The sequence below is a fragment of the Phalaenopsis equestris genome, unplaced genomic scaffold, assembly GCF_001263595.1.
Source record: "Phalaenopsis equestris unplaced genomic scaffold, ASM126359v1 Scaffold000852, whole genome shotgun sequence".
NCBI lineage: Eukaryota > Viridiplantae > Streptophyta > Magnoliopsida > Asparagales > Orchidaceae > Phalaenopsis > Phalaenopsis equestris.
Window position 1 is genome coordinate 167,028 of NW_018165292.1, and position 13,536 is coordinate 180,563.

A 13,536-nucleotide genomic window follows, 5' to 3' on the forward strand; every position below is an offset into this window, starting at 1 on the left:
CTAAAGTCAAAAAAGGCACAACAAGTCAGAAATGATTTACATTCGAAAGATTAGAACAGAACAAATTAGCCACTATCACAAAGTAAACACACCCATATCATGAAATTAAGACTATCTACCCTCTCCATATATAAATGCCTAAAATAGTCAATATCACAAAGTACCACTCAAAGAACAAAAAAAAAATAGAAATATAAAATCACATTACATAAAAAAAGCCAAGACTGTGGCTTTTTATATCATTAAAATTAATTTTACTAGACTACGGAAGCCTCTTCATGACTAGTTTCCTCCTGCAAGAAACTGCCTTGATCAGAGCAATTCCACTTGCCAACGAAGGAGCTACAACATCGATTTCATTTCCTCTAAATCCCTGCAATTTTTTTTGAATCACCATTTAACTCATCGCCAACTTTTCCTCCGAGGCAATGAAGTGCTCCTTGGCTCTCCGCAAGTCATCTACCACATCCATGCCATGGTCTTCCATGTCAAACAACATATCTTTAAAAAGCATCACCTTATCCTTTGAGATCACTAGACCCTCTCAAACTTCTGCGAGCTCTTCTTGAGTTTCTACAAGTTCCTCTCTAATCTTAACTAACTCCTTGTTGACAGCAAATCATCCCTCAAGTGACCTAGTGGTCAATAGAATCAGCATTATCGGTAGTCGAAGAAGAGAGCACAGGCTCCATCATCAATGGTCTAATTTTAGCAATGGTCGTTGGCTCCTCCTACATGAGCAGTCCTTCAGAAGCAACGAGCTTCACTCCCATGGAACTACCCTCACTTATAATAAGCTCCTTCACAACCAACTCATTTGCAAGTGAAAAAGGATCGTAAGGTGTAAAATTGCTGCATCGCAAATGCGAGGTAACCAATAGTAGCTTTGGGCGCCATCTCACCAGTGGGCAATCAAATCTCGACCACTAGTTATGGAATGCATCCTTCCATCTTTTCAACCTCTTCCATAATGGAATTCTTGAGAAAAATCTTAGGATCAAGCCACTTCTTAACAAATTTCTCTACAGCAACACATTTGAGTATTAAAAACTTAAGAAGACTAGAATAAAAAAAATGTTGAATCTCCAGTTGCCAGACTCACCTCTAAGAGCATAAGTTGGAGACTTTCCAATCATTCAGGGATTAGAAATTTGCCCTACAACAATGGCCTTCGAGTCAATAGCTACTGGCTCCACAAGAGCAGGATGTGGGGTCATTAGCGACGCGAGCATCTCTTAAGGAACCATTTCATTCAGATCAACTTCCAAGACCAGAGTCAGAATCACTATTCTCTTCATTATATAATATGACTGTTCTTCTGCTTCAACAGACTTCAAACTCTAAGTTTCGTCATTCCTCCATTCTAACTCTTGGGAACTCTTAGAACATTCCCCTCTTGTCAGCCTTTGATGCACAACTGTCTTTAGTCATTCCTCATTTATTTCCATCTCTTCATTAGAGATTTTCCCATTGGAGCAAGATCGAAGTAATGGTGAACTCTTAAGTTAAAACAAATGAGCACAAAAACAAAGCCTCTAACTTACAGTTTCAAGAAGGACTTCCACGGTTATTATATATCGCACAATGAGTTAACACAAGAAACCCTTCTTATAGCCATTGAAATTAATTTTGTCATTATTAACATTAATTCTTTCTCTTATAACCAGATAAGAGATGCATCAATGTACATTGCAAATGTTGACGTGGCATCTTCCTCAAATGATATGATAGTTATTCTCTGACAACATCAAAAGGCCAATATCAACAAACCATTCATAACAAGAAATACTTAAACTTTACACTCTATTCCACCACTTCTTAGGATACCTCCTAGTGATTGAAACAAGTCATATCCCTCATTTTCTATCAAACGACATGCATTCTTACCTAGGGTAACTCGGCAAGTTGAAATTCTTCTATATCTCATATGGGTTATAACAAGGAAATGAGTCACTTGCACCACCTAAAATACAAAAGCTTTTGAATGAGAAACAATCCACAATTACTCGAGAGCATTTGTGACTACTCCCTGTAGGTATAGCTTTTGAGCGCCAGAGAAAGGACAGTCCGAGCTCGACAATAAACACTTGCAACTACTCTTCAAGGTATGGCCAATAAAAACTTATAGAAAGCACGATTTCTATTGAATATGAACCACTATGTCTTTAGAAATTTTCTGAAAGAGCAAAGCACTTACTGCAATCATATAATCAGCTGAGTCACGCATAAAGGCGACATATTCTCTTATTTTCTCTCATTCTCGCATTCTTCTTACAGTATCCTCTCAAAGAATGAGAATTTGGAAACTAAATATATGTCTAAAAATGAATTTCGTCATCTGCAGGATAGCCCAAGTATTAAATGGTTCACATGAGCCTAATCACTTGAGCCCATTATCGTGACTTTGACGGAGCCGATCGCAATAATTAGTCGTACTATTGGAGGTAGCAAACTACAGAATATTTTGTTGTTTCAAAGGACCTAGTGATTTTTTTTTGAAGCACGTCAACATTCACACGAGTCCCTCCTATAAGGTTCACTAATCCTGAGCCTTCATGCGAGCTCCTCCAGCCAATCTCGGTCATAGTTCTCATGTTATTTTATTAAGATCACCTGCATCAATAAAGTCGTCCTACCGAGTTTATCAATACTTACCTAGCTACTTCACCGACCTCAAGGAATAGTTCTTTAAGACAGAAGGTAGCTAGAGAACTCTACTTCATCATCACACATCTCTTTATTGTCCATCTGGCATTCATGCCAAGGATCTTGTCAACATGTATCTCTCGGCCTCGTATAGTACAACCTATAAACATAGTCCTTTATTTATTCTTTAGAGCCCTGCATGCATGCTTTATGATGTATAAATAACAGATAAAAGGGGAGAAAAAAGACCCTAGTTCCTCTTCCTCCTTTTCGTGACCATAGCTAAAGAAAAAAACTCTATAAGGATCTTCAACTTCCTTCCACCAATTACATAAGAACTCTGCTGGATTAAATGGAATCACGAATTATACAAAATCACACGCCCTAATGGAATTCAACACTTCCCAATTTGTTTTATGTTATGCATTAAGCTGTATTAGTGATTGGCTTCTATTTATGAATAAAAAAAATTATCTTCCATAACTTTTGTGATTCATATTATTTGTGTAAACATATTTTTATTAGTAAAAAACATGTTTATACTTTTATTTATGCCATCCCATGTTGCACGGATGTACCACCTTCCAGAACTTAAGTGTGATACTACACATCCTGCACTCTTAAAATTGTAATTCAATGTCAAACTCTCCCAAAAAGTTACTCCAAAACAATCACGAGCATTTAGCTCAGCAATCCAAAAAAAAAAAAAAAAGAATAAAAAGTCGAAGCGAAAGCAAATTAAGCACAAGCGTAAGAAAAGAAGCCACTCATCTTGGAAGAGATCAAACTTCTCTTATATAAAACGTAGAGATCCAAAATGGATGGTGCGGAATAAAATGTTTGCGAGGGCTTAAATTGGATCAAAGTGAACTATACAATTCCTTACTTCTCAGTTACCGAACGAGGTTTCCCTGGCAACGAACTCCTCCACAAATTCGACGGTGATGCTCATCGGCTTGTCGAGAAGTATAGCGATCGCCCTTCTGCCGGAAAACAGACTCCCATTTCCCGCTCGGTTAGCTCTCGCACTATTTAATAGTATTACCAGTTCACTCGGAATACTTAGAACAACTATGCGTGTTTTCCTCATATGCGGTCATTTCTTTAACCCTTAAATGACTAATGTACCCACAAGTTAGAACAATCTTTTCTAATAAATATAGGGCTATTTTAGTCAATTTATAATGAATGCATACCCAGGGCATATCTCTAGGGTTCTCACTTACCGGGATCGGGCCCCTTCTTCCGTGCGTTCTCCGCCGAGTCCAGTTATGGTCGCCGGCGACGGCAAGTAATTCTCCATCTCCGGCTTGCCGGAGAACTCAATTACACTTACGAGGCGTCCTTTCAAATTTTTTTTTTGTCCTGCAGCCACTGCCGAGCGCTGCCTACCATCGCTCTTTGAGGTAATTATAGTTAGCTTGCTCGTTCGGTAATTTTCTAGCGTGGTCCATCTATGCAAACCTTCTTCTTCCGGGATTAAGCTTCTCTTTCGGCATAATCTCAAGAAATCCGTTTTTAGCATTATTGCTTTTGCCTTGCTGCTCTACATTTATTCTATAGAAGGACTTTGTTTCACGTTAAGTGTTTGAAATATCTACCACCAAAAGTGACTTGTTGCACTGGAGTTATACTTGTATTTCTTTGTTTTAGAATAACTGACTTTATGAAGTCAATTTTTTATATTTATTTTAGTGGAAATTGATTTCATTTTCACTTATTCTCACATTATTTTGCTTTTAATTTTTTCAAACATATATTGTCTGTCATTCCATCAATTTAGTATTGTTTTATCATTATTAAAATAAAAATTTTTAAAGGCGCTTCTTAGCTTGAAGACTAAACCTCATTTTTTACCTATAAGAATGTGAGTATTGACCGTGAAAACCCAATTTCATCAAGTTTCAACCAAAAAAAAATGCTTGAAATCACTTTTGTGGGTGAGATTCAATTGGTTTTTCATCATGCATAACTTTATTAGTGTCAATATATTGTTGATCTAAATTTCTTAACTTATTGTCTACCAAATTAGTTATCAAGGTAGTTTATCATATGCAACTCCAAGATCAATAAATCATATGGAGATCATCTAGTTGCTTTATATACATTTTTTTCTTTACTACCTTCACATCAAGTTGGTTTCATGGTAGAACTATTGCTTACATACATTAAATTGATTTTTTTGGTATTGGTATGATTCACTAATCTTGCATAGAAGTTTTTCCTTTAGTTAGAATTAATGCATGGTCTAATATGATTTATTTTTACGCATTGTTTGAAAGTTCTTTTTTGGCATTTAATATCTCGTCACTACAACTTCTCCATTTCATATAATAGTTATTTTGAAAACTCTCCTTAAACTTATTTGACAATCTTCATAATATAGCTTGTCATTTTATCTAACATCATTGTTTTTTCAACTTATCTGAACAAAATGGTGTGTTTTAATCTTATCAAAAGTTTTCCTTTCCTCTTGGCAGAGGATCGAAAAGTTATGATTTAGTCTGTCCTCTTTTTGAATTAGAAAATGTTTTGGTATTACTAGATAATATGTTACTTAATTCTTTTGTTTCTTTTCCCTTCATATTTATATCCCCTTATTATTATCAACCATGAACACGTTGGATCCTCTCATAATCGATACTATTATAACCACAAGTCCAATAAATCACCACTAATTATTATATTATTTTTCTTAGATATATGTAGTACCCCATCATATTTTCCCAAAATTGAATTTTCAAATTTTCTTCTGTTTCAGCTTAGAGAGAATGAGTCCTAGCTACATTTAGCTAATAACTTCATTGATTTTTTCCTTAATTTCAATCACTTTATCATGAACTTGATTCTCCTCATAATTTTTTCTTTCAAATTTATATATGCTACCATTCATTATTTAATTTTATTACAAATTTTCTCAACATGTAATGGCTTGAAATATTGCATAACATCGACTTATTTTCACTTTTTTTATTTAATATCATTCGTGCATGTGATATTTGCTCTTCTATTTATCGCTATTTTTGTAATTTTGTTCTATTTCTATAGCATCCAAACTAAATAACTTCAAACTCATGTAGCAGGCATGGCCTCAGTTTTATGCTAGTAGTCAATTATGTATGTTATGTGTGGATCAAGATGTTTTCAGCGTTACTTATTTAATTTTGTTGTTTTCAAGAATATCTCAAGAGTCTAAATAAAATTATTTAATTACTAAACTTTGAACGAAACACAATTTGCACTGGGTAGCACGAACCTTGATGTAGGGCACATCGTCAATTAAGGAAACTCTTTTGGATGCAACAAAGCCAGGTTAACTGGGATCGATTGGTTAATGGTAGTTACATAATTAATTCATTTTCATGCAACATTTATTTCCAAATATTTTGGAGAATATGCATTATCAAAATTATTCGGTCTTATTATTTTGGTCAAAATTTAAGATGTGTTGAATACTTCGAACAATTTAGACCTTCCTTTGTTTTCACTTGCTATTCTCAATAGAACGATGCGCTTACTTATAGATACTCTCCATGAAAATAGGTTTCATAGAGTTTGAAATCACTTTTTATCAACATGTTACTACACATAATATTTTTTGTAGCTCTTCTCCATCATATTATTCGGCTCAAATTTCTTGTAGTTGATATTTATTAAAATTGAGCAGTATGGTCTCATGTAGCAATTACAAGATATCTACTTATCGGTGGACCAACTTTTTCTTTTAAGTTTTTTTTCTTTTACATCACCTACAATGTTTATATAGTGGTAAATAAAGCTTCGGGTAAATAATTATCTTATGAATACATTGTTGTACAACTCTAATTTAATGGGCTTGTATAGAGGAAATCAATATTGTGTATCTTAGGAGATTCAGGGTCTGTTTGAGATAGTTTTCTGGTTGTTTTATATTTTAGATTGCCGCTATAGTTTTGTTTGAGGAATTGTTTTTTGTTGCTTTCTAAAATTTTTCTTGTTGCGAGCTTTTTCTTACAACCAAATCTATTAAAGTATGGTGACTATAAGAAATTTTTCATTTAAGTTTTTGAAAACTATAAATATTTATAATTTGCATCATAGCTTTTTAATAAATTATTTTTCTCTCCACAGCTTTATCACCACCCTTACGAAAAGCTGCAACCGTTCTATTTGGTACAACTTTCTATCTACATTGTGTTTTAGATTGCCACTATAGTTTTGTTTGGTGAACTGTTTTGTTATTGTTTCTTAAAATTTTTTTTTAGTGGATGTTATTTTTTTAAACTAGATCTGTTAACATGTGATGGCTATCGGAAACTTGTCTAATTTTTTAGAAAAAAAAGTTTTTTGTAGTTTTTATCACAACTTTCTAAGATATTGCTTTAACCATTACAGTTTTATAATGATATTTACAAGCAAAATTTATAATTCCCATCACAGTTATAAGAAAGTTGTTGTCTGACTCTTTAGAAAAATTAAATTTTTATATATTTCATCACAGCTTTCTAAGAAATTGCTTTCTCCTCCATAGTGTTATAACCTCATTTCCAAAAAAAATAAAACCTTTGAAAACGGACTCTTACTGCCTATTTGGAACAGCTTTCTTCCTACTTTACATTTCAGACTACCAACACAATTTTGTTTAGGAAATTATTTTCTTATCGTTTTCTAAATTTTTTTTTGGGTGAGAAGCAGCTTTTTACAATTAGATTTATAAAGTGTGGAGCTCATCAAAAGTTGTTTGAGTTTTAGAAAAAAATAAATATTTATAATTCACACCACGGGTTTTTCAAGAAATTGATTTACCCATCATAACCTTACAAACAGTTTGTCCCAAACATACCCAATTGCTATCCTAATTTGTTTGGGATTTATTTTGTTGTTTTCTAAGTTTCTTTGTATGCATTATGTTTGTAAGCAAAAAGCCATTAAAGTGAGGAATTATTGAAGCATGTTCTTTGCTGTCTTATGTTTTATGAGAAAGAACAAACAAAATAAAATGACTTCTTTTAGTGGAGCCGTGGAGGATACTTATAACTAGAACTCTCCCTATAGATTATTTCTTTTTGGGGGCATTTACATACATACCTCCTAATTCTTGTATATATACATATCTAGCACCTCAGGTTCACTTCTTACATTTTTTATATTACTAACGTCTTTCATATCGCATCAAAAATATCAACTTTTAAAATGTGAAATTCATCTTTTCATGCATATGCAATGTGGCATTTATTAAAAAGTTGAAGTTTTTCATTTAGAATTCTAAATATATTTGTGTAAATCTTTCTTCTTTGAATTTTTCATTTAGAATTCATTCTTTCCGCATAATATGTTTGAACAAATTTTACTTACAATTGCATTTTTACCACCGGTATGATAAAACAGAGCATGTCTGGGCTAGAACTTTCCATCTTCAGTATTTTATTTTCTACTAGAACACTCTCAGCAACTGAACAGAAACATCAACCATTTACTTGTTTCAGGGTACTGTTTTATTTTCAATGGAATCATCAAATTCTTATTATGAAGACGGCACAGTCGAAACTGATGAAGATTCTGTTGTTGAAAAAGTGAACTTTGATATTAGAACAGATGCTTCTTCTAAAGATTGTGTATCAGGTGATAACGAGATATTGAATTCAATGCAAGCTATGGAAGAACTCAATGTTGGTCATCTAAACCCCGAAGATTCGTCCACCGTTGCTGATGACAGCATGCACTTAGAGCCTGAAGTCGGCATGGTCTTCTACTCCGAAGAACAAGCTTATGATGTCTATAATAAATATGCGAAGAAGAAAGGTTTTAGCGTCCGAAAAGGTCATCTTGGCAGAAGGAAAGACGGCACCATTAGGGATAGAGTTTATCTTTGCAGCTACGAAGGCACCCGTCAGAAGCATTCCACACATAACACGAGAAAACCACGTCCAGTTTTCCGAACAAACTGCATGGCTAGGATCGAGTACAAAGTGAACCGCGATGGAATATGGGTTGTGAACAAAGTCATAAAGGAGCACAATCATCCCCTCATTCGCGAAAGCAAAGCTCACTTGTTAAGATCTCATCGGCGGTTGTTGCTTGCTGCTCAAGATGGCCAACAGGTGAATCAAACTGAGAATTCTTCAGCAAAATCAGCTGAAGTTGTTTCAGGAGGAGGACAAGATTTCGAAAGTGAATCCCCTGTGGGCTTTCTTCTAAGGGTTCAAAGCAGCCATCTTCATACTGATAGGATGAGAGAGCTTGATAAAGGAGAAATGCAGATGCTTCTAGACTTTCTGAGAAGAAAGCAGTTGGAAGATCCATCTTTTTTTTATGGAACTCAACTTGATGACAAAGAACAGGTGACAAACATATTTTGGGCAGATGCGAGATCCATGCTTGATTACTCCTACTTCGGTGATGTGGTTTTGTTTGATACAACATACCGAATTAACAAAAACGACCTTCCAATTGCACAATTTATTGGGGTAAACCATCATAAACAACTTGTAGTTTTTGGTTCTGCTTTACTGCTCGACGAAACAACAGAATCATTTGTGTGGTTGTTTAGGACATTTACGTCTGCAATGTCAGGTTGCCAACCAAAAACAATCCTTACAGATCAGTGCCCTGCAATTGGCAGGGCTGTGATTATGACATTACCAAACTCATCCCATCGTTTTTGTTTATGGCACATTTTGCAAAATGCTGCAAAAAATCTCTCTCATTTATATAGCAGCGATTCCAACTTTCAGAAGGATTTCAAAAGCTACATTTATGAAAGTAGCTCTGAAGATGATTTCCATTCTGGGTGGATTCTTTTGCTTGATAAATATGATTTTGCTGGAAACTCGTACCTTGATGATCTATTTGGAGCTCGTGAAAGATGGGCCTCTGTCTACAATGGAAATACATTTTGCGCGAGTATGATGACTTTGGAGTGGAGCGATATCATGAAGAAGCACTTCAGGAAGCATTTTAACAGAAAATTACCTCTATCAAAATTTATCGAGCAATATTCGAAATCATTATTTCAGTACCATGAGAAGGAATTACAAGAAGATTTTAGATCAAAACAAAGTAGACCTGTGTTACTGGTTGATATGCCAATGCTTAATGAAGCAGCAGAATCCTACACAAGACTATTATATAGGGATTTTGAAGCTGAGTTCAAAGGACAGCTATCGTGCCTCTGTGAACTTATTCGCACTGACGAAATAACGTATATTTTCAGGGTCTCTCTTCCTGAGAAGCGTTGTTACGGAATCGTGGAATTCAGCCCTTCGAATTATACTGTAATTTGCAGCTGTAAGAAGTTTGAGTCTACAGGAATCTTATGCATGCATGCTTTGAAAGTTTTGAATAACAATAACATCCTTCATCTCCCACGTCACTATATTATGAAGAGGTGGACTAAGTATGCTAATGATGGAATTGCGAACGAGAAGTTTCAGTCAATCATCGACGCGAATGCTGCTGAATCTCTGATGCTTCAGTACAGTCGAGTCTGCCACAAGGCGATTATGATTTGTTTAAAGAACTCATGCTCCAAAGTGGGGTTGGGTAAGTTTGAGCACGATGTGGACAAGTTGATGATTGAGGTGGAGAACTCGCTGCATAATTCTTCATTGATCAGGCAAACAGAAGAAATGGATAATTTTGAAGGAATGCAACTGGATGCATCCGAAACAAGGAAGAAAAGGAGAGGGCGAAAAAGTCAATCGAAAGATATTCTTGATAAAAAGTTGAAAGGCAAAGATCAACCATGCTGCACTTCAGGCCAAGTTGACATTTTAGCTCACCCATCCCAAAGTAGAAACAGACGTTCAAACTCAATTTTCATTTACTTTATTGCATATTGTTTTCCATACAAGTAGAGTGTTAAAGTTTTCCCCTGATATTTTATGTTCCAGAGTCTATAGAAGTGCCAAACTCTTTAAATTGTTGTTGAAATAGTTCTCCGTGTTTACTATTTCAGCTCAATTTAAAGAGCCTTGGGACTTAATTGGCTTTTTATAGATTTCAGGACAAATGACTCACTGCAAAGAATTAGGGGACTATTTACAGTCATTTTAGTCCTTGAGTCTATAAGAGTATCAAATAAGTCCCCAAGTTCTTTTATTTGGTTGAATTAATCCTCCATATATACTATTTCAATTCATATTAAAAGGATCTTGGGACTAAACTGACACTTTAAAGACTCTAAGATGAAAATGACCCACTACAAAGAGTCAGAAGACCACTCTGACCTTTTTCTCTTTTCCTTCCTCACCTCGCATATGTATATTTTACATATGCAGGACAAACTAACAATGCATCATTGAGACCGATGGTTGAGGATTCAGCTCACATTTCACCTTTTTATAGAGAAACTACCGCCGCATATTGCAATATCATTTCAGCACAACCTTCTAGTATTTCAGGATGCGCATCGTTCCCGCCCGACACCATATTGCCTCCACAGGTTTAATCCATTTCTCTTTATGCAAATGTGCTTATTGCAAGATGTTACATTGATTGATCTTAATCTGTATGAATTATCTATTGCAGGAATCATTCACTTCTTCACAAGTTATAGTTGATCATACACTTGTTTCCCAAGGAACAAATAGTCCTAACTTGGCATGGTGCTCTTCGAGGGGCAGGGCATCCATCAGTGTACCCGTGCCACTCATGCAGGGACAAAACAGCAGTTATCTTAGTTGGGTTGTTCCAACACACAATATTTCGAATGTCGGCTTGCCGCCGCGACATTTAGAACCATTAATGGTAGGAAGATTATGAACAATTACTTCCCTATTGCTCCTCCGTCGTCATTAACTTTATACGAAAGATTTTGCTTGTTGCAGCATGCAACCGTTCCAAATCAGCATGCATCTTTATCTCGAAAGCTGAACTTTGACATCAACAAAGGTAAGTAGATAATATTTATAGATTGATGGGTAAAGTTTCAAGCTAGTCCTCTGACTATTTATATGGGGTTTCTTTAGTCCTAGAGTTTCATAAAAATATCTTTTAAAAAAAGAGTCTTTAAAAATATCAATTTAGTCTCCATAATTTTTTATATGAGCTGAAATAGTCCTCAATGAGGGCGATTGATGGGTAAAGTTTCAAGCTAGTTCTCTGACTATTTATATGGGGTTTCTTTAGTCCCAGAGTTTCATAAAAATATCTTTTAAAAAAAAGAGTTTTTAAAAATATCAATTTAGTCTTCATACTTTTTTATATGAGCTGAAATAGTCCTCAATGAGGGCTAATTTAGCCCCCCAGTAAAATAGTTGAGGGACTAAAATGACCCCATGCAGATTGTTAGAATATCATTTTGACACTTTTTTTTATAAACTAGATGATGTCAATTTCAGGTAATTGAGCGGGCTCAAATATGCAATAAAGGAACAAGTTAGGACTTGTGAACCTTAAAGATAAGGCTGCAAGTTCTATTTTCTTTAGCAGTTTTGGCTATTCCTTTGTTTGATAAACTAATGTAGAAATCATCACTCATGGTCCTCATCTTCTTTTTTTTTTGTTTTGTCTATATTCTGATTTATGCTCACCAACTTAAACATGTACCTTGATATGTATAGTTCAGTTTAATATAGTGGAAATCAGTTTCATTCTTAAGTAAATTTAATGTATGGCTTCAGTTTGATAAACGTGTGTGCTTCTCACACTGTTCCACCTTATATATTGAATTTATTAATGTATAAACCTTTACTGAAATGGCACACTGAAGCTTCTGACCACCATTGCTTTATCTTCTGTTTTTTGATTCATCCAATCATCCCATTTATGGACCAACTTTACACAAATAGCAGTATTTTGGTTTAGTTCCAATCCAGCTCTTTCTAGAGAAGAACCAAACCAACCAAACCTTTGATCACTTTGATATAGCTATCCTTTATGTTTTGCAAAAAATTTAATGTTATTTTATCATATATTCTTTTTTGTGAAATTTAAGGTTGATTTATTGATTGATGGGACTCCATATTTTGTTCTGTTCTGTCTTTCTTAGATTGGCTTCTCATAAGGAGGAGCTTTATGCAATAGACAACAAAGATATGCCCATTATAAGCAGAGAATATATGGATATTGGGTATGTTAAAAAGGTCAATTTTCTCTTTTTCTGAGGCATGCGCAGCATGATTTGTGGGCTATTTATTGTGACAATGATGATAGAAATGCCTCTTTTCATTGAACATTTGTAAATTTCAAAATTGTAAATATCATTTTTTTCTTTGCATTTATTATTGAATTTTACAATTAGCAACCATAAAAATAGAGTATCTATTAATTAGATTGAGCTGTCAGGAGAAGTTTGATCGGTTAGGCTTTTATTAAAGTAAGCTTCTTGTTTTTTGTTGATGTTATCTTCTTGATGACTTTTTGGGTGGCGCCTGTAAGCCACGGTGCAGAATGGGAATGGCTATAGTTCATGCCGAACATTAATAACTCGGGGCATTTACATACATACCACACAATTTTTATGAATTTACATATCTAACACCATAACTATCTTATTTTCATCCATAGCACTCAAATCTTTCATATTACATAAAAAATGCCACTATTATTTGTTTTTTAAAAGTGAAATATGCATCTTCATGCATAGATTTATGATACCAAAAAGCTATAGATGTAAATATGAAAGTTTTGGTACTGATATGCAAATACATGAAACTTTGTGTGGTATGTATGTAGATTTCCCTAATAATTGATGTTAACTCGAACTATTGATGTTTGTCTGTATGATGGTTTAGTTTCAAGTTACTTTGATGGAAATTCTATATTTGTGTTTCTGATATATTTGAAGAAATCAAATTGTATCCTTAGGATTGCTTGAATTTATTGAGATACTTTTTCATTTCTGAGTTTGTTTCGCACAGGAATTACTAATTACTAATCCAAAATTCCAAAATTTCATATGAAATTTTT

The 13,536-nt window shown here is 34.5% G+C and overlaps 1 protein-coding gene across 4 annotated transcripts; it reads left to right on the plus strand.

The window, feature by feature from the left end:
* The first annotated feature begins 3,876 nt into the window (after nt 1–3,876).
* On the plus strand, nt 3,877–12,864 carry LOC110031849 (protein FAR1-RELATED SEQUENCE 5-like). 4 transcript variants are annotated; one of them, XM_020735270.1, is made up of 7 exons: nt 3,877–4,052; nt 6,757–6,798; nt 8,112–10,416; nt 10,905–11,068; nt 11,155–11,373; nt 11,454–11,517; nt 12,617–12,864. In XM_020735270.1, exons 3-7 carry the CDS (start codon nt 8,130–8,132, stop codon nt 12,649–12,651), a joined length of 2,769 nt encoding a protein of 922 aa, XP_020590929.1. In that variant the 5' UTR covers nt 3,877–4,052; nt 6,757–6,798; nt 8,112–8,129; the 3' UTR covers nt 12,652–12,864. The 4 variants fall into 4 exon arrangements, with proteins under 4 accessions (XP_020590929.1, XP_020590928.1, XP_020590930.1 ...); XM_020735269.1 differs by lacking the exon at nt 6,757–6,798; XM_020735271.1 differs by lacking the exons at nt 6,757–6,798; nt 12,617–12,864 and adding an exon at nt 11,951–12,603.
* The last annotated feature ends 672 nt before the right edge of the window (nt 12,865–13,536 follow it).